The sequence below is a fragment of the Guillardia theta genome (genome assembly GCF_000315625.1).
Source record: "Guillardia theta CCMP2712 unplaced genomic scaffold GUITHscaffold_39, whole genome shotgun sequence".
NCBI classification, from domain to species: Eukaryota; class Cryptophyceae; order Pyrenomonadales; family Geminigeraceae; genus Guillardia; species Guillardia theta.
In genome coordinates this window covers 486,818-505,070 of record NW_005434635.1, presented here as the reverse complement: position 1 = coordinate 505,070, position 18,253 = coordinate 486,818, and the positions used below count along the sequence as shown (strand labels likewise).

General features: G+C 53.6%; 5 protein-coding genes across 5 annotated transcripts in view; 3 read left to right on the top strand and 2 right to left on the bottom strand.

Moving 5' to 3' along the window:
• Positions 1 to 426: 426 nt before the first annotated feature.
• On the top strand, positions 427 to 1,956 carry GUITHDRAFT_152949 (hypothetical protein; the record flags this gene model as incomplete). The annotated part of the gene is made up of 4 exons (XM_005831641.1): positions 427 to 538; positions 585 to 782; positions 826 to 1,479; positions 1,540 to 1,956. Coding segments are annotated over exons 1-4 (1,290 nt in total), but the record flags the coding sequence as incomplete, so codon positions are not given.
• A 2,659-nt stretch (positions 1,957 to 4,615) lies between these two features.
• On the top strand, positions 4,616 to 9,493 carry GUITHDRAFT_139637 (hypothetical protein; the record flags this gene model as incomplete). Its single annotated transcript, XM_005831640.1, has 22 exons — positions 4,616 to 4,705; positions 4,792 to 4,936; positions 4,986 to 5,036; positions 5,084 to 5,142; positions 5,211 to 5,541; positions 5,599 to 5,891; positions 5,992 to 6,123; positions 6,292 to 6,354; positions 6,401 to 6,484; positions 6,527 to 6,588; positions 6,641 to 6,746; positions 6,826 to 7,089; positions 7,206 to 7,260; positions 7,313 to 7,463; positions 7,597 to 7,765; positions 8,077 to 8,178; positions 8,300 to 8,404; positions 8,524 to 8,565; positions 8,617 to 8,691; positions 8,758 to 8,862; positions 8,930 to 9,022; positions 9,374 to 9,493. 22 exons carry the CDS (start codon positions 4,616 to 4,618, stop codon positions 9,491 to 9,493), a joined length of 2,697 nt encoding a protein of 898 aa, XP_005831697.1.
• Positions 9,494 to 10,014: 521 nt separating this feature from the next.
• GUITHDRAFT_94984 (hypothetical protein) lies at positions 10,015 to 11,445 on the bottom strand. The gene is made up of 7 exons (XM_005831639.1): positions 11,352 to 11,445; positions 11,204 to 11,301; positions 11,033 to 11,155; positions 10,900 to 10,953; positions 10,756 to 10,877; positions 10,492 to 10,615; positions 10,015 to 10,319 (listed from the first exon to the last, which is right to left on the bottom strand). The coding sequence occupies exons 1-7, from the start codon at positions 11,371 to 11,373 to the stop codon at positions 10,083 to 10,085; spliced, it is 780 nt and encodes a 259-aa protein (XP_005831696.1). The 5' UTR covers positions 11,374 to 11,445; the 3' UTR covers positions 10,015 to 10,082.
• A 141-nt stretch (positions 11,446 to 11,586) lies between these two features.
• Positions 11,587 to 12,360, bottom strand: GUITHDRAFT_152947 (hypothetical protein; the record flags this gene model as incomplete). The annotated part of the gene is made up of 1 exon (XM_005831638.1): positions 11,587 to 12,360. A coding segment is annotated over exon 1 (488 nt), but the record flags the coding sequence as incomplete, so codon positions are not given.
• Positions 12,361 to 13,468: 1,108 nt separating this feature from the next.
• Positions 13,469 to 18,253, top strand: part of COG3 (oligomeric Golgi complex component 3) — an 8,682-nt gene continuing 3,897 nt past the window's right edge. Inside the window, exons 1-35 of the mRNA XM_005831637.1 lie at positions 13,469 to 13,515; positions 13,565 to 13,620; positions 13,777 to 13,826; positions 13,872 to 13,903; positions 13,955 to 13,995; positions 14,044 to 14,102; positions 14,152 to 14,207; positions 14,257 to 14,301; positions 14,365 to 14,421; positions 14,530 to 14,593; positions 14,625 to 14,680; positions 14,734 to 14,778; positions 14,820 to 14,861; positions 14,920 to 14,949; positions 14,999 to 15,046; positions 15,097 to 15,144; positions 15,195 to 15,248; positions 15,334 to 15,483; positions 15,658 to 15,714; positions 15,759 to 15,806; positions 15,999 to 16,046; positions 16,121 to 16,164; positions 16,214 to 16,258; positions 16,405 to 16,477; positions 16,570 to 16,614; positions 16,861 to 16,911; positions 16,954 to 17,022; positions 17,054 to 17,117; positions 17,276 to 17,343; positions 17,388 to 17,445; positions 17,616 to 17,647; positions 17,807 to 17,840; positions 17,974 to 18,026; positions 18,095 to 18,133; positions 18,184 to 18,234. Of these exons, the coding sequence (XP_005831694.1) occupies positions 13,501 to 13,515; positions 13,565 to 13,620; positions 13,777 to 13,826; positions 13,872 to 13,903; positions 13,955 to 13,995; positions 14,044 to 14,102; positions 14,152 to 14,207; positions 14,257 to 14,301; positions 14,365 to 14,421; positions 14,530 to 14,593; positions 14,625 to 14,680; positions 14,734 to 14,778; positions 14,820 to 14,861; positions 14,920 to 14,949; positions 14,999 to 15,046; positions 15,097 to 15,144; positions 15,195 to 15,248; positions 15,334 to 15,483; positions 15,658 to 15,714; positions 15,759 to 15,806; positions 15,999 to 16,046; positions 16,121 to 16,164; positions 16,214 to 16,258; positions 16,405 to 16,477; positions 16,570 to 16,614; positions 16,861 to 16,911; positions 16,954 to 17,022; positions 17,054 to 17,117; positions 17,276 to 17,343; positions 17,388 to 17,445; positions 17,616 to 17,647; positions 17,807 to 17,840; positions 17,974 to 18,026; positions 18,095 to 18,133; positions 18,184 to 18,234 (1,827 nt within the window). The 5' untranslated portion in view covers positions 13,469 to 13,500. The remainder of the gene's footprint in view (positions 13,516 to 13,564; positions 13,621 to 13,776; positions 13,827 to 13,871; positions 13,904 to 13,954; positions 13,996 to 14,043; positions 14,103 to 14,151; positions 14,208 to 14,256; positions 14,302 to 14,364; positions 14,422 to 14,529; positions 14,594 to 14,624; positions 14,681 to 14,733; positions 14,779 to 14,819; positions 14,862 to 14,919; positions 14,950 to 14,998; positions 15,047 to 15,096; positions 15,145 to 15,194; positions 15,249 to 15,333; positions 15,484 to 15,657; positions 15,715 to 15,758; positions 15,807 to 15,998; positions 16,047 to 16,120; positions 16,165 to 16,213; positions 16,259 to 16,404; positions 16,478 to 16,569; positions 16,615 to 16,860; positions 16,912 to 16,953; positions 17,023 to 17,053; positions 17,118 to 17,275; positions 17,344 to 17,387; positions 17,446 to 17,615; positions 17,648 to 17,806; positions 17,841 to 17,973; positions 18,027 to 18,094; positions 18,134 to 18,183; positions 18,235 to 18,253) is intronic.

The following is an 18,253-nucleotide window of genomic DNA, read 5'->3' as shown; positions in this document are numbered from 1 at the left end:
CTACCGCCTCTCCGAGGTGGGCTGGAACGTCAGGACGATCCCTGCCATTTCTTATCGCAACCGTATCAACTCCCACACCGTCAAGCACGAGCGCTACATCCCACTGCAATAAGAAACATCCGGGAGAAGCTCCCTGTTCTTGTTAATCAGATTGTAGTGCCTTTGTTCTTCTCCTTCCTTTTTCGCATCTGTGACAATCAGGGACTAATCTGTTGAACCACAAACCTGGTACCCACCCCCTCCGCTCCTCTCCCTCTCTCTCGCTAAAAAAAAATTTCTAGTAGGATTGGAAAAGAACTACCCGTGTTTATCTCTCAAAGTAGGAGGATGATCGCGGGCAGCAGCAAGCAGGAAGGAGCAGGAGTTGGAGCAGAAGGGAGGGAGGTTGATGCAGGGAGGCATGCTAGGAGGTAGGGAGGCAGAGGTAGGGAAGGAAAAGAGGCTGTGGGGTGATTGGCGAATAAGACAAACGGTCTGTCTCAGCTTGTCAGATTGCTTGGCTCTAGCAGACCTCAGCATGTCCGAAAGCGCTTTCAAGGTTCTTGTTGCTGATGTCAGGAAGGGGCATCTAACATTTCCTGCAGACTCTCCTCCTCTTCCTCCTTGTGAGCTCAGGGAACTGCTTCTTCACGATGAAGCGGCAGAGTCAAGCTGTAGGTTCGTCGTGCCGGAGCTCATGCCTTGCGTCCTCTTTGAGGATGCAGTTCAGCGACTGGGACCCGCAGAAGATGTCGACAGAGCTGCACGAGCAGCGGGATAGCAGCCTTGCAAGCATTGGGCAGGTGAGAGCGAGCTGGAGAGGAGGCGAATGAAGGGTCTATGCAGAGGATCGAGGATGTGACGCTTGAGGGCTTGAAGACTGACAACCTCCTCGCCTGCGACAACCTCCTCGCCTGCGACAACCTCCTCGCCTGCGACAACCTCCTCGCCTGCGACAACCTCCTCGCCTGCGACAACCTCCTCGCCTGCGACAACCTCCTCGCCTGCGACAACCTCCTCGCCTGCGACAACCTCCTCGCCTGCGACAACCTCCTCGCCTGCGACAACCTCCTCGCCTGCGACAACCTCCTCGCCTGCGACAACCTCCTCGCCTGCGACAACCTCCTCGCCTGCGACAACCTCCTCGCCTGCGACAACCTCCTCGCCTGCGACAACCTCCTCGCCTGCGACAACCTCCTCGCCTGCGACAACCTCCTCGCCTGCGACAACCTCCTCGCCTGCGACAACCTCCTCGCCTGCGACAACCTCCTCGCCTGCGACAACCTCCTCGCCTGCGACAACCTCCTCGCCTGCGACAACCTCCTCGCCTGCGACAACCTCCTCGCCTGCGACAACCTCCTCGCCTGCGACAACCTCCTCGCCTGCGACGCCTCCGGGCGAGTGCATTGCAACCCCCGTCCCCCCCAGAAGGAGGAGGGAGAGGAGCGGGAGGAGGACAGCCGCAGGCAGCAGAAGGAGGAGGGAGAGGAGCGGGGGGAGGTCGGCGGGACAGATCTCAAGGATGAAGGGTCGGGGATGAAAGTGGACAGAGCAGAACAGGGACAAAGCGATGTAACAAGACTTAACTCAGCGCGAGAGTGTGAAACAGAGAATGATTATGAGCAGCGTTTCTTTGCACTCATGCCAGGGAACATGCCTGTTGTGAGAAGAGAAAGCATCATCTTGACTGTTGAGAGTGCTGACAAGCTGGACAAAAGCGGGATTTGCTCACCTGGACATCTCAGCAATGTCAATCGTATTGCCGGAAAACTGCAGCTGGAGCAGGCAAAGTCTTCCGGTCCAAAGAAATATGGCCGCCGCGGCAAGGACAAGGCATCCTCTGAGAATCTGACGGGCAATGGGACGAAGAATAAGCCGTGGGCTGGGGACTCGTACCAGGCTGACTTATGCTTGAAATTCGAGCAGGACGTCTACCTGCGGGACGTCTTCCAGGGCCACATTGCATCTCCCGATCATGTGAAGTCAGTAGCTAGTAGCAACAATGAGTGCTTCAACAACGTTCTTGTCAAACGAGGAGAGTATATCTGCTTCGAGATCACCAAGCCCTCCAACAAAGCACTCACTAAGATCTTTCACCTTTCACGATTGTATTCACAAGAAGGCGGCCTCCCAGGCCGAGTGTGCGACAGTTGTGTCAGGGTCAAGGGTCCGGAGGATTGTAAATGGAAACAGGCAGAAATTTGAAGAAACTGCGGAAAAAGTTAGGAAATTTTTTGTCGAAGCAGCAAAGGACCGTGAGATATCCAAGAAGCTGATCGACCAACGGATCCCGTTTTTTCTCTGTTATTTTCGGTGTCGTAATTTGTACAGCGAGATTTTGGATCTGAGGGGGTCTATCAAGGTAATCGGGCAGCAGGTCTGCCCTTGCTGTGAGAACACTGATAGACGATGTGCGCCAGGGTATGGAGCAACACGTACAGAACATCGGATCAAGAATGATCAAGCTCGAATCAGGAATAGAGAACATCGGATCAAGAATGACGATCATGACGATAATCACGGGGATTATGGTTTCGCTCCCTTCACTATTGGCCTTTATAAGACGGATGCCGCTGTAATTCATCGAGTTTCCCGAGCTCTCCCAGTCTGTGGCCTAGTTCACTGCCAACCTGCCTTGCGTCATCGGCAGCTTCTTTTTAGACCTCTTTCTTCCCTAGTAGTCAGCGATCAGTCTCTCCTTGGTGTATTTTTCTCTTGAAAGTTAGTAAATATGTAGACATTGAAGTGGTTGATGTTCTGAGGTCAGAAGGAAGGATCTCTGTTGTCTAAGCTGTCAACCTTAGCCCGTCTCCCACAGCCCCAGCCACGTGCTGGAATCCGTTGCTTTCTTCTCAAATTCAGCGATGGGCTGAAGCTTTGCCTCGAGGAGGAAGGTTGTTGCTGATGCTGGAAGATGAGCGAAATGTTGGTAAGACATCTGGAAATTGTTTCATTTCTGAGTCTTGGTCGTTTTTGTCTGAAGGCTTAGGGCTTTGAGCCCATGCCCATTGACTTGTGGCATGAAGCAATAGAAGATGACGCAGACAATATGTCTGCTGATCTGATGAGTGTGCATGGCAATAAGCCTAAGCTTGAACTCTTTTGGGTTTCATTTTTTTGTGCAAGATTGCAGTGAGATTGTGCAGACATCGTCAATTGATTTGTCGAAGTGTGATCAAGCCTTCAGATGGTAGCGGCAAAGGAAGAAAAGCTCCATGTACAAGTTTGGAAGACAAGAAAGTAAGCCTCATGAGTCTTTTGTTCCGACCAGCTCCAATCAAAGCAAGACAGGCTCCAGACCTCTCAAGCTCCTATCTCTTTGCATCTATTCGGTACTTGACGAGAGCACCCGACAGAACTCCAGCACCTTGAGGTAGCAGTCTGTGTAGAATAGAGGAGAGAGAGTTTCAGCTGACACATGTTTTCAGGCTCCATCACATCATGCTGACCCATCAGCAGAGGCATTCTCCTTCTTCGCTCATCCTCCTCGCAGCTCCATCCTCGCAGTGCGAGTTCTTCCCTGATTGCAACAACCTGAACGTCCGTCTCTTCCTTGCCACGTGTCCCCCCGCACTCAGCAAGTTCCTGTCAGAGTGTAACAGGTTTCATTGGTTGGGGACGGCTTGCAAGACTTGATGCCGCTCAACGCTACCCGGTCCGCCCCCTTGAACTTGTTTCATCTCTTGGTCGTTTTTGTTCATTCCTTCACGCGAACTCTCAATCAGTATCGCATGGCACAGAGAAATCAAAGATGCCAAGAACTGCAACTTCTCAAATATTGTTGCGATTCACAGCTGAATTCTTGTTTACACATCATCATTCGAAAATCTTTATTCGATCAGCTAAGGGGACATGTCCGCACATGTCCGCCGCCCAACTTGTGAATTTTCGATCAGGAGTGAATCAGTTGGTGCCAAGGCCCCATGAATCGACGTTCACACCCAAAGTCTTGAGTTTGTTGTCGGTGTTGTTGCCCTCCACATTGAACAAGTAGTCCTCCCCGGGCGCGTCGCTAAACTTAGTCTCTGCAAACAACAGGAGTAAAACGAACATGGCATCCATTCGACCATCAAAAGGGCTTACTTTCGTCGCCATAATGCAACATGGAAGAATGGAACTGTACCAGAATACCAAACATCCTGTATCACAAGTTTGGTCAGAGTCAATGGTTTTGCCATAATACGTTTCTGAACGCGACAGGTACACAGGGGAACTGTTGGCAAGCTATCATCTAAATCGTTTCTCTTCCAGCACATCCAAGCATAATCCTTCTAGAACTCTCTCTGCTTTCTTCATCGCATGCGCCACTGAAGTTAAGGGATCTCCTGTCACTGCCTATGACGGGGTGGACAGAGCACGATGTCCATTTTAGCAGGCAAGCCTCGGCTCGCACGTCTACCTCTGCTCTCATGCTCGCTGCTGTCCTGACTCTTCTTTCTCGCATCGCGATCAGCTCGGCTGCAAGCGCATTGCTGTGGTTCGGGATGCTAAATGGAGCAGAAGCTGGAACCACAATAGCTGGTGGTCCGGATTTATTAGAAACCACAATGATGGCAGACCGAAATGAAACCTTTATGATGGAGAGGTCAAAACATGATTGGGCAACGAAGCGACGGGAAGGGGGAGAGGGAGGATAATGGAAGAGGAAGCGGAGGGTAGCGATGATGAAGAGAAGAACAAGTTAGACCAGGACACGTACATGGTCAGTCAGGGTAGAGGACAGACTGTGAGTATTGAACTGATCCTGGCAGCGAGCTCAGCAAAGTTTCGGGGAAAAGACAAATAAGTGACGGTTTTGTTAAGTTTGTGCAGGGAGGGGGAATGTATTGTAACATACATGAATCAACGAACTGTAGAGCCGATCGTAACCATCCGGACGTGAAGCGAGAGCAAGAGAAGAAGGCTGCGCAGAAGCAGAGCAATGCGGCCTTGAATCCTGTTGTTCCAGCAGCGGGAGGTATGAAAGAGGATCTGAGAGCTGTCTCTGATGTCTAGCTTGCTGTCAGCCCTCGTGAACAGAAAGCTGCCAAGTGACTACGTGAGCTGGAGACAGGGAGGTCAGAGCTGAAGCGCTATCCTTGTACTTCGTTGACCCTTTCTGCAGGCAATCGAGTCTACTTCGTGAGGAAACGTCTGGCTGCTCCGGTTCTTGTGTCAGGGAAGGTTTGAAGATGCTGTCTGGTCGGGCTGGGGTTGACTTGTCCTGGATTCCAGTCAGTCACCAAGTCAAGATCAGTCACCACAAGCTCAACATCGTAGCGCAAGCTCTCCCAGACTCTCCCTTGCTCACCGGATTTTGCAGAGCGGGCTCTTCGGAGAGTGATGGAGAAGGGCCACAGTTTGTCGAGGCGATCAGGAAGAGGTATGATTTCAGCATCGATCATCGGGCCGTGGAGGGGCAAGAGTTTGCTCCGATGCAGACGATTCTTCCGGTGGAGAACGAGGAGGTCCACGAGATGGTGTATCCTCTTCGAGGAAAGCTGTACGTCCACTTGATCGAGGGGAAGAACCTCCGGCAGCAGTTCGACAGGCTCCTTCCCGATCAGTTCGAGCAGACCCCAGGTGAGAGGCAGCTGGTGGCCTGCTGGGGTGTCCTTGGATAGCTCAAGTGAGTCGCAGAGGTCCGTTGTCTTGTCTCCTTCGGAGAGCACCACGCTGAGAGTCGATACGCCGGCAAGTCCTTCTCGCCCACCTTCGACCAGACTCTCGGTCAGTTGCCGCTGCCTGTGCTGCCTTTACTGATGGCGGCGTCATGCTCAGAGTTCCCGATAGACAACAGTTGTCTCTCCCTGCTGTGCGTCAGCGCCGTCAACATGAACGACCCGCACTACCAGGATCACCTCCTTGAGAACTCCGCCGGCCCCGCCAACTCGCCCGATGCTTGGACGAGGCAAGTGGATACACCGCTGCGGGTGAGAAGGAGGAGGAGGTGGGGGGAGGAGAGGAGGGGGGGGTTGGAGGAGGGAGCGAAAAGGAGGGAGGATCTATGATATGAACCTCCTTGTCGATCAGTTTCAATTCTTCGACTACTCCTTTGCAACTCCCGTCTACCTCGGAGAATTTTCTGTCTCGCCCAGTGAGATCACGGCTCTGATTCAAAGCGGAAGGCGAGGAGTCTTCTACGTTCGCGATCACAACGGGAAGGTAAAAGAGAGTCCGAGGGGCAACATGAAGATCATCTGATTCTCCTGCCAGATCATCAAAGGGGTCAACGACGAGGAGGAGCACCGATATCAAGTCTTGGACCTGCTGACCAACGTCTGCCCTTGGGCCCTCTCCTTCCGCTCTCAGCGCTGACACGTTTGACATTAGACTTCGCAAGTCACCATTCAGCTGGGCATGCAAGAAGACATCTTCGACTCCCTCCAAGTGACGGTCTGCCCCCTGCTCCTTGACTGCATGCTCGTCATGCCGCTCGCAGATCTCGAGCGTTGCCGGCTCGAGCACGGTGCTGCTGCAAGACGTAGAGAACAGCGTGCTGAAGATGAAAGTAAAGACAAGCCATGTGAGAGGGAGGAAAGCGAAGTTCCCTCCTGACCCTTCCCAGGGCGGGGAAGAAAGAGGAGACACTAACGGATCCGCTACCGCAAAGGCGCGACCGTTCCCAAAGTGAGGGGAGGACGAAAACTACCAGCTCTCTGACGAGCTCGAACGGGGGCAGGACGAACACGGAGCTGATAGGGGACAAGGAGTGCGAGACAGACTGGGAGTGCGAATGGCACCAGTCTCTTAGCCTCGACACGCCGCCCGACTGCTCCTGGATCGAGGTAGGAGGTGCAGGCTGCGCCATGGTCATTGAAACTGCTTGTGCAGATAATCCTGTATGAATGCGACAAAAATGGGTAGGAGGAGGAGGAGGAGGAGGAAGTGAAGGAAGAAGAGGAAGTGGCAGAGGTGTTTAAAGACGATGAGGCGGGTCAGTGGAGGAGGATCAATGATCGGAATGTCAGGGGTGAACGAGTGGTGGCGTCGGAGTTTGTTGACTTCCGAAACCTTTTGAGTCTTCGAGGACGAGAATTTCAGTCCCTCCCCCTCATCGTCGCCTGCAAGTTCTGCGATTCCACGAGAGAGTGCGAGTATTGCAACTCAAAACGAATCCTCATCGATGAGGTCTGCTCCTGCTGCTTCTGCTCTTGCTGCTCCTGCTCCTGCTCCTGCTGCCCTTCATTTCTCATCCTCCATCTCCATTCCCTTCCTCCCCCTCCTCTCTTCTTATCATCCTTCAGGGCTCCTTCGCCATCGCCCGCCTGGACCTCAAGTGGCTCCCCGACAAGGCTGACGGTCAGACCGTCAGTTCCGCCTCTCCTCCCCCTTTGACGTCCTCCTGTCACAGTCACCCCCACCTCCGGCAAGCACAAGGTGAACTCCAGCTGGGATCCTCTCAGGCGTTCTGAAAGTCTCCAGCACAACCTCAGCAAGTACGTTCACGCCCAGAGCTCCGTGGATTTGAACCACAAGAGGTCTCATGACCCGCATGATATCAGGTCTGACTCCTCGTCCTCGTCCTCGTCCTCGTCCTCGTCTTGCTCCTCCTCCTCTTGCTCCTCCTCTTGCTCCTCCTCCTCGTTCGTCCTTTGCCCCCTCACATTACTGTCATCTCCCTGACTCTCCTCTCAGGATCCTACAGCAGGTGATCCTTCCTCTGACCCAGCACAAGTTCATCTCCAACGGCTGGATCCCCTGCTTTGAGGTCAGGTCGCTCGGCCTCACCTTTGCTGGGAACTTCGTGGAGGAGGTGAAGGCAGGAGGGTCCAAGAAGCTGCTCCCTGGCGATGAATTTCTTCAGGTCTCCTCCTCGTTCTCCTCCCCTGTCTTCCTGCTCCTCTTTCTCCTCGTCCTCTCTCCCCTCTGTACTCTGTCCTCCTCCTCTTCCTCCCATCGGTCCTGTTTACCTTGCTGTCTTTCCTTTCCCTATCCCTCTCACCTTTCTGCCCTCGTACCCTCGTATACTTCCCTCAACTTCGTCCCCTTTTGTCCCTCCCTCTTCGCATTCCTCCCTCCTCATTCCTCCCTCCACCACTTCCTCCCCTCCACAGAAAGCCTCGATGGTTCAATTGCCATCTCCTCGCTTGTTCGCCTTCTTACATGGCAGTGCAGGTAGGAGATGAGCGCTGCGACTTCTACACCCTGGAGCCTCTCCTGCTCCGTCTCACCAGGAAGGGAGGGAAACTTCGCGTGTACTTCAGAAGACAGCTGACGGTGAGCAGTTGGAAAGAGGAGGAGGAGGAGGAGGAGGAGGAGGAGGAGTTGGTGGTGGTGGTGGTGGTGGTGGGCAGGTGGTGGAAGTTGGAGTGGGTAGAAAGATGATCAGATTGAGCAGGCAACTATGATGCAAGCTACTCTCACGGTCAACGAAAATGTAGAGGAAGAGGACACTCGCGAGTATCCTTTCTACGGTTATGTCGCCCTCAAGAATGCAGAAAAGGTGACAGTCTTGCTACCAACGTCCGTCTCCCACTCCCTCGCCCGCTCTCCTCCCTTTCGTCCTCGTCCTCCTCGTCCTCCTCCTGCTCTCCTCCCCTTCCCCCCTCTTACCTCCCACAGATCTACTCGAAGCCGATGAACTGGATTGTGCGAGGAGGGAACGTGAGTGTTGTACTGCCCCGAGCTGTCGCCGCTGAGAAGCTGATGTCGCAGATCATCTTAGAGGGTGCCAACTACCTGTGGACCAAGGAGGAGCTGGAGTCTGATGAAGCTCGCAAGAGGGCTGAGGTCTGATCTCCTGCTCCTGTTCCTCTTCTCCTCTCTGCTCCCTTGTCTCCTCACCTTGACCTGCAGGAAGACAAAGTCGCGCGTGATCGTTTCCCTTCTATCTTTTGGGACGAGAACAACCTCCTCCCAACAGCAAGTGAAGGTTTCATGAGCTTCATCAATAGCATACAGGTCCCCTCCTTCGAAGTGCTGGTTGACCCCTCCACCCTCCTCCGCCTCTTTACTAACCGTCACGCAGACAGCTCCTCCACAAGAATCGCGCGGCGGCGATCCCAACGAGCTCTGTGGGGTTGGAATCATCATGAAGCTTGACTCTGAGAGCCATATGGAGGTCCTCTCCTCTTCCTCTCCCCATCTGCTCCTGCTCCTGCTCCTGCTCCTGCTCCTGCTCCTGCTCCTGCTCCTGCTCCTGCTTCTCTTCCCATTTCCTCTTGCCCTTCATCCTGCTTCTCTTCCTCCTTCTCTTCTGCGTCTTCTTCTGCTTCTCCTGCTCCAACTTTTCCCTCCTGCATGTTCACTCCTCCCTCCTCCCTGATCTTGCTCTCGTCCTGCTTCCATTTCATTGCGCTTTCCTCTATCCTCTCCTCTCCTCTCCTCTCCTCTCTTCTCTTCTCCTCTCCCCTCCCCTCTCATCCCCTCTCCTCGCCTCTTTCCCCAGGACTGTTCTCATGCTCAACTTCAGGTCGTCGAAGTCCTTCCCAACTCTCCTGCCTATGACAGCAAGGAGATCAGAACAGGAGATAAACTCATCGGTCCTGCACTTGCTCCCCCTTGCTCTCTGCCGCCTCACTCCTCACTGTGACCTTTCTCTCATCTTCCTCCTGTCCCCTTCCTCCTTTCTTCTCCTCCTACTTGTTCCGCTTCCTGTCCGCACCGTCATTCCCCTTCCCTTCTCTTCCGCTCTACCACGTTCCCATCTCATCTAAGAGTTGGCAGGCGTGGAGTCGGAGAGAATAGAAGATCAGCCTCACACGTTGCAAGCTGGACGGTACTGGAGGAGAAGGAGGAGGAGGCAGGGAGGAGTATGGACATGGTGGTGGATAGAAGGGAGGGCGGGGGAGGAGCAGGGGCAGAAGAGAAGATTTTCAACTCTTCAGCAGGGCAGAGAAGATTTTGTGGTGGTACAAGCGCGTGCTGGGTCCTTCAGGAACGCCGGTCTTGCTCAAGTTCTTTCGGCCACCACAAGAAGGCGAGAGGTATCGACCCCCTTGCCCGCTCCCTCTTACTTCCTCCTCCCCCTCCTCCTACTCCCCTGAACTTGTGCTCCTCCTCCTCCTCCTCCTCCTCCTCTCCCCCCACATGACATCCGGTGGCAGCTTGAAGAAGTTCAGCATTAGGCTTTATCGGCGACTTGAATGAATCTTGACCTCACCTAGTTGCTGCCCCTCCTATCATACAAAACTCGTGCCCTCCTCCTGTTTCTTTCCCGTGCTCCCGTAGGTCCGTGTCTGCATCTCAGTCTTGTTTGTGAATTCCTCCACCGGGTACACAAGATAGAAGCAGATGGCGATGATAAGCATTTCCATGCAAATCAGCCACTGCTCGATCGCCCCCACGAAATGTTTCGCCGAGTACTGAGTCGTCTCAGGGATGTAGCCGATGATGAGGACCAGGTTGAGCGCAACGCCCTGCAGAGGAACAGCGTCAAGCAAGATGGGGAGGAGAAGGTGGCCGAGAGCAAGCAGCAAGAGAGAGAGGTCAAACGGCAGCATAAGGGAGGATCTTGCCGAGCAATGACAGGAGAGGAGGAAAGGAAGGTATGAGGAGGAGCAAGACAGTGAGGACGGGAAGCTGAGTTACCTGCCAGAAGCACAAGAAGACAACTGCCTTCACCACCAGAAACTTCCCAAGGGCGTTCGACACAGAGGCCTCAAGCTCCTCTTGCATCGACAGGTAGAAAGTGATGAGGCAATAAATCGCCCACCTGCCGCCGCCACGTCAGCAGCTGCCCAGCACCAGCGCCCTCAGCTCACGTTGCCGACGCGATGCTGACTATGGTGATCCATAAGTCCATCGTGTACCACTCCGGCCCCTCGTACGCCCCCGCCTGCCTCACCCAGTCACAAGGCACGTCGGCGGGACACCCTCGGGAGACAACTCACCGCTACCGTGATGAAGGTGACGATGGCGCATATGGGGATGATAACGATGTACTGCAAGACTCCAAACTTGCAGTTGTAAAACATCTGATATTCCATGAGTGTCAACAAGAGCTTTCATCGGCCCTCTTCCTTCCCACCTCATCCCCCATAGCCCACGGCTCTATCCAGTGAAGCGGAATAGGAAGAGCAATCTGAAAGGGCGAGGTGAGATGGGTGAAGGAGCCAGAGGGTGCAAGAACCTGCTTCTTCTTGGACATGATCTCGATCACAGTCCTCTCACCGCCGAGCAACTCATACAGCATCTTGATGAAGTTGTAAAGTGTAAAAGCCTCGTAACAGTCTCTCAAGACGTTGAGGAAGGGCTGGGAATACAAGGGTCATGCGGTACTTCCTCGCTACATCAAGATTACCGCAGCATTGTCGAACGTCAGGCTCAGAAAGGCATCGATAGCATAGATCGGAGCCATGAATAAGATTCTGACAACATACTTCTGCACATCTGGCTTCTCTGAAGTTCAACCAGTCAAAAACATAAGAACTAACTCAGTCAGGAGTTACCATATTTCTCCAGATGCGCCATGATGAGCTGGCCAGAGATCAAGCAGGTCAACACGGCGAACACAAGAGCTATCCACCATGCCCAGTAGTGCAAAGGAACTTGCGCAAAGGTGATCTTGTTCAAATCAAAGGCATTCTTCATGTCGTCCTCGAACTCCCGCGTCTCAACGTCCACCTCGCTCACTGACCCCTCGTTCCCTTTGAAATCTTCTTGCAGGTTATCATGTGCCTCAGGCGGCTCGTTGGGAGGAGCATTCTCAGGCGAGTACTCGGCCTCCTCCTCTGCTTCTCCCAGCGTCGTTGACCTGACAGGCAGAGCTGCGTTCCTCCCTCGTGCTGTCAGATGCTGATTATTCCCTGCTCCGATCGCCACTGCTGGAGCTGAGATAGGAGCAGCAATGGGTGTGGGGGGGGAAGTGGAGGAAGGAAGCAATGAATTCCCTGTTCGCTCGTGGGGAACCACTTTCCCTTCCATCACCCGTGACAGTGCTGGAACGATCCAAGCTTCGCTATCCCGGTGCCCCGCCTGCGTGCTTGCTGCTCCAGGCAGCTTGGCGTCTTGCGTTGTGAGCCGGAGCTGCGGGTGATGTGCGACGCTCCATGTGGCTCGACGCTTGGATGACCCGTGCCTCGCATGCAACCCCCACCCCTTCCCCCAATAATTGTCTGACGATGACGAGGAATGAGCGAGGATGTCTCGCACTTCATCGCCTCTCAAGTGATAAGGTCCGAAGGCTGAGTCCCACGATCGCGATCCCACGGCAGCCTCTGACCTGACCGAGCCTGCTGCGAGGAGTAGGAGAAACGAGAAGTTCACACAAGTGGACAAGAAACGCATGGCTGACGGTCTTCGGATTCAGGAGTGAACGAGCACTCAAACACCCTGACCTGCTCTCCTCTCTCTCAGATGCTCTCCTGTCTTGTCCTCTCCTCTCTCTCAGATGCTCTCCTGTCTTGTCCTCTCCTCTCTCTCAGATGCTCTCCTGTCTTGTCCTCTCCTCTCTCTCAGATGCTCTCCTGCCTTGTCCTCTCCTCTCTCCTCCTCTCTGCTTCGCTTCCCCCCTCTCCCGCTCGCTTGCTCCTCCTATCAAACTTGGTACATGGAGCGAAGAGGCATTTTTTCTGGCCCGCATCCCACCTCATGAAACGGTTTCATAACTGGAAACAACCTACATAACCGTTTACTTGACTCACCCCTACCCCCTCCTTGAACTTTTCTACCCCTCCATCTTCCCAGTATCACCCCTTCTGCAATCTGATATGACCCCTCGATTCTTCTTTTACCACCCCTTATTTTCCAATGGTACCACCCCGCTGCCCCTCTCTCCACCTGATGACGGTCGACATGCTGTTCGAGGAAGCGATGAACGCAGAGGAGGAGGAGAGGGAGAGGAGGGAGAGAAGGAGAGGAGAAGGCATCGGAGGGCTAGGGAAACGAGAAGAGAGAGGAGAAGAGGAGCGCAAGGTAAAGGAAGCAGCAGCGGGAGAAGATGGCGAGTAGGATATGCGGGATGGCAATGGAGAGGAATAAACGATAGTGAGAGAGAGCAATCAGAAAGAGGCAGATGATACCCGATAGTGGATACAGGCGAGATAAAGAGAAATGAAGAAGAGAGGGATGGGAAATAGAGCTTGAGCAGGGGCTGGGTTTATGACAGAGGTCAGAACTTGAAAAAGATGCAGAGAATGAGGTGAAGAGAAGAGCACGATGAGTTGATAGCAGGATATTGAGTATTTAGACCTGGAAAGTAGTCGAAGGTGATCTGGGGATTTATTTTTCATCTCATCTCATCTCACCTCATCTCATCTCATCTCACCTCATCTCATCTCATCTCATCTCATCTCATCTCGTCTCATCTCGTCTCATCTCGTCTCATCTCGTCTCATCTCGTCCCATCCCTTCCCATTACAACTCTCATGATCTTTATCTGGCTATGAGCTGAGATAAGCTGAGGTCAGAAGAGCAGAAGAGAAGAGAAGGAAAGAGAGTTGCTGTCAGGCGCTATGGAATCTGAAAGTAGCATACGATGCCTCTATGATTTCTGATGATCAAATGTTGCCTCATCATGGCTTTACGATTGAGTCTGTCTTGTTATTCGATACCCTGACTTTCGCTCAGCCCTGATTTGTGAAGGATCAGCTGGGAGAAATGGATCTCAACGCGGTCTGTGTTGATCCTGATGCGTTCAAATGTGTCGTGACGTATCAAGCAGGCGGACGAGATCGACGATCCTCTGCCTGTGCAGCATTCGCAGGAGGAGACCTCCAAGTAGGTCATGTAGTGTGGGACAAATGCTAGCAACCTCGATCGATGTTTTGTGGGTAGAAATCTCGATCGATGTCATGTGGGGAGATTTGGTGGTTGCAGTCTTCAGTAAATGCTAGAGGAGTTCAGATTGTGTACCGAGCTTACACGTTCGAGCAGGCAAATAGACGAATTGATCAAGTACACCGCATCTAAGTCTAGTCGCAAAGGTTTGTTTGGCTTTCTTTTTTCTCGTGGTCCTCATTCATTGATAGCTTGGGATGCTAGCGCGATGCTGAGTTCAGATGTATGAAAGATTGAAAGATTTGATTTTCTCCTGCTGACTTCACTGATACAGCAACAAGAACTGATTGCAGACCTGGGAAACATCTGCTCCAAGTGATCGTAATTGTCAGAAATGGACCTTGAGGTAACGAATGTCTGTAGGCGACCATGGGCGAATAAGAAGTGGGAGAATGAAGTTGTCAGCGAGAAGACAACAACAGGTGCGTGCGAGAAATCGGTTGGGTCCGTGTAAAGGGATATGGCTGTCAGATGACTGGCACAGTGGCGGCATATCCCAGCTATTTCTTCGACTTGCTGATGCAACGGTGAAACCATTCAGATGCTCGTGGGATGGTCTGACTAGAGTTGATGCAGAGGGACGATCATAAGGATGATAGTGAGGAACTGGTGGAAGTCCACGTAAGAACAGATGCTCACATTGCCGATGAAGCTTGTCTGTAGTTTGCATTGATGAGACCGCAGGAGCATCACAAGAGGATGCGCGCTGTCCTCAGTCTGTGTGATCAAATCCTGGGCAAGGTATGACCAATAGCGCCTGCTACGAGATACAGGACGTCTGACGAGTGTAAAGCTTGATTCTGTTGAGGGAGCGTTGCAAGGATTGCAGAGTGAACACGATTTTGGTAGGAAGACCTTCAAATATCTCTTGTCTGTTATCCTTTGTGTAACATGCAAATCCTTGCTATGATTGGTTGGTGTGTTCTCACTAACGACTCTCACAGTCGTTGAGAAGACTAGCACGCTTCATGTGGAATGCGAAAAGCTGCTGGCAGATAAGGTGGCTAGCCTTTGTGTGAATTTCTTGCTCCTTGAACTGATACGATCTCGTAGGTGGAACTAGAAAAGCTAGCAGGAGCCATAGAGACCAAACTACAAGTAAGGAGGGACATGTACATAACCACCTGATCCAAGTTCAGATCTATGACGAGCTTGAGAATGTCCAACGGCAGCTGAGTCAGGTATGAAATCTGTTTCGCTCTCCTTCGCTTTCCTTCCTCCTCAACTTCACATTGACAGCCGAAAGTGGACGTCGCTTCCTCCTCTTTTGTGAGATCAGCCGAGGTCCTCAAGGTCTCTTGCTGATCTATATGCGCAGGAAAAAGTCTTGAACTCCATCGACGATGCTGTTGGGCAGCTCTCAGTGGTAACAATTTCTCGTTCCTCCTCTCGTCTCGTCTCAGCCTCCCTCGGCAGAACAACAACTTCGCGGACACCAGCAGCTACTTGAACAGGTTCAAGCAGGTGCTTCCCCGACCGCTGCCCCTGTGCCTCCACCTCATCGCCCTTGGCAGGCTCAAGCGAAGGCGCTGGGAATGGTGAGAGCGTACGTGACCGCGACGCTGCAAGTGAGCAAGTGGAGAGGGAGGAGAAGAGCGGAGGGGGAGAGGAGAGAAGAGGCGGGTCGAGGAGGAATGATTCTTTGCTGATCAGACGGCTACCGAGAAGGTCCTGCAACACTTGAAAGACTCCGCTGGGCAAGCGAATGCGGGAGAGCAGGCAGAAGGAAGCATGCACAACGGGGACGTGGACACGAGCCAGACGTCGACTCGAGGGGACGTTGAGCTTGCTCTCGCTGCTTATGTGCAGTATCAGTCTGTCGCTCAAGGCAAGCCACCGCTTTCTGCATGCTAGACCTGCTGACTTCTACTCCTCCTCCTCCTCCTCCTCCTCCCTCCAGGAGTTCGCGATGTCTTAGAGAAGGTATGAAGCATGATCGTCGCGCGAGCAGGTGGGACGTGTGACGTTGTCCGACAGATCTCCTCACGAATAAGCTGGGGGAAGGAATACTACTCGCTGCTAGTTGATCTTCAGGTGGGGAATGTGATGCTGTTGGATTCATCGCTGATGTCACGTAGGACGTATACTTCCAACAACGACGATCACTCCTGCAAGACACAGTCAAGGTGAGAAAGGAAGAGAGGAGAGAAAGAAGAGAGGAGAGGGAGTGAAAGAAGAGAAGAGAGGGAGAAGAGTGGGAGAAGAATGAAGCTTAAAGGCGAGAAGATGAGCAGAGGGGAGCAGACAACAGAGTAGAGGAAAAGGAGGGGGGGAAGTGGGGGGGAGAAGAACCAGTGAAGTGAGTTGGCATGTTTCAGTCGAAGATTAACGCGGCGCTGAGGGATGGAGACGGCGATCTCGGACAGGTCGAACTGCCTGCCCTCTCCTCCTCCTCCTCCTCCTCCTCCTCCTCCTCCTCTCCTCCTCAACTCTGCAGCAGATTGCAAGGGCTGGGTGTGCATACCTGTGCGATGTCTGCCACAGGTTGTCTACATCGTCTTTCCTCTGACTCGTCTCACCTCCTGCCTCCAAGGGAGTACAAGCTGCATCAGAGGTTCTTCCCACCCATCGAAGAGAGGTGCGAACAGTCCTTGACCTGGTGGCTCTTGACCTCCTGCTGATTGACCCTCCTCCTCCTCCTCCTCCTCCTCCTCCTCCTCCTCCTCCTCCTCTTTGACCCTCCTTCTCGTCCTCCTGCTCTTCTTTGACCCTCCTGCTCCTTAGCGTCGGGCTCGAGGCTCTTATGGGTCCCATGTGCGACATGCTGGTAGATGCGCTCCGTCCTCTCTACTTGAAGGTGATTTTCTGCCTTGACTTCCCTTCCCTCCTTTCCTGCAGCTCCTGCACACCTGAATCCCCAGCTGCACATCGGCTGATCGACCTTGACAGGTTGTGGACCTGGACGTCTTGTGCTCCCTCGCGTCGCTGCTCAAGGTTCGTCGACCTTGACCTTTTCTCTTGGCTCCGGCTGAGATCATGGCAGGGAGAAGTCTTGGAGGATCAAATCGAGCTCAGGTCTCTCCATCCTCACTCATCCTCTTTGCTTCTTCCTCACTTCTCCTTCCTCTGCCTCTTCCACTTCTCCTTGTTCTACCACTACCTCTACGTCTGCCTCTACGTCTGCATCTCTTTTTTTTCTTCCCTTGGTATTCAGTCGATGGCATGACATCGTCTGCTCAGAGGCGCAAGTCTTGCCGCCATGTCGCCATGCGTGGGATGATCCTGCACGAGGTGAGCGGGAAGGAGGAGGGAGGAGCGGCTGACAGGCAGCAGGTGCAGGAGCGGCTCATCTTCCGCGCTCAGATCTTCATCAGAGATCAGATTCAAGTCAGTGCCCCCAAGGTGAACGATCGCAAATCTAACCCTCTTGCAGGCCTACCACCCCTCCAAGCAGGATCTCGACTATCCGGCAAAGTTTGGCAACAAGAGCAGCGATGGTCAGATTCATCTTTCAGTAGCCTCCTCCTCCTCCTCCTCCTCCTCCTCCTCCTCCTCCCTCTCTTTACCTCCTCTCTCCTCCTCCTCCCCTCCTTCTCCTTCCTTCCCTCCTTTGTCGATCTCTCTTCTTCGCTGCTCTCCTGCTGATGGATCGCAGGCTTGTCATCCAACGGCCCCAACTTCTGGTTTCCCACGCTGCCCCGCACGTTGGCGTGTCTAGCGCAGGTGACGTGCTGTGAGAGCTAGAGGTTCAGCTGAGGTTGGTCTAGTTGTACCGCACGGTTGAGAAGAAAATCTTCGAGGGGATCGCACAGGAGGCGGTGCAAGGTGAAAGAAGCTCCTCCCCTTCGCTGCTCCCGCAGAGCCTCCTCCTCCTCCTCCTCCTCCTCCTCCTCCTCCTCCTCCTTTTCCCCATCATCGCTCTCGCTTTCGCTCTTTCTCTCGCTGTCGCTCTCCCTCCTCTCTCTGACGAGGATATCCATATCCAGCATGTACAGAGTCTCTGCTGGCGGCCTGCAAGACTCTCGAGGTCGGAGAGTGACGGAGGAGGTGGGAGGCTGACGAGTTGAGGATGGCAGAAGACGAGGGGGAGGATGGAAGCGAACCTGTTCCTAGTCATGCACCTCCTGAAGCTCCGGGAGCAGGTCCAGCCTCCTGTGCTCGTCTGCTGTGCGTGACTCGATCGCAGATCGTTCCCTTCGACATCGACTTCGCCTCCACGGGTGAGGAGGCAACGAGAGAAGGAGGAGGCGCTAACGATGTCGAGCAGAGGTTGAGCTGGACTTCACGGACACTCGAGGTTCCCCTTCCTAGAGCACACGTTCGAAGTTTCTCACCGTCCTCCTCCTCTTGAAGGCGCTCTCTCCCGCCTCCTCAAGTCTCGCTCCAGCATCTTCTCGCTTAGCACGGTAATGGAGGAGGAGGAGGAGGAGGAGGAGGAGGAGGAGGAGGAGCGAGGCAACTGACGCCTCCGCAGGACAACGCGCTCCTTCATCTCGCCCGAGCTCAACCCAAAGTGAGGGAGAGGGGATGAAGTGACAGGGTGAATGAGGATTGTGCCAACAGCTCTATCACTCTCAGAAGAACATCAAGAAACAGCTGGAGCGAGAGCTCAAGGTGACTCCTCCTCCTCCTC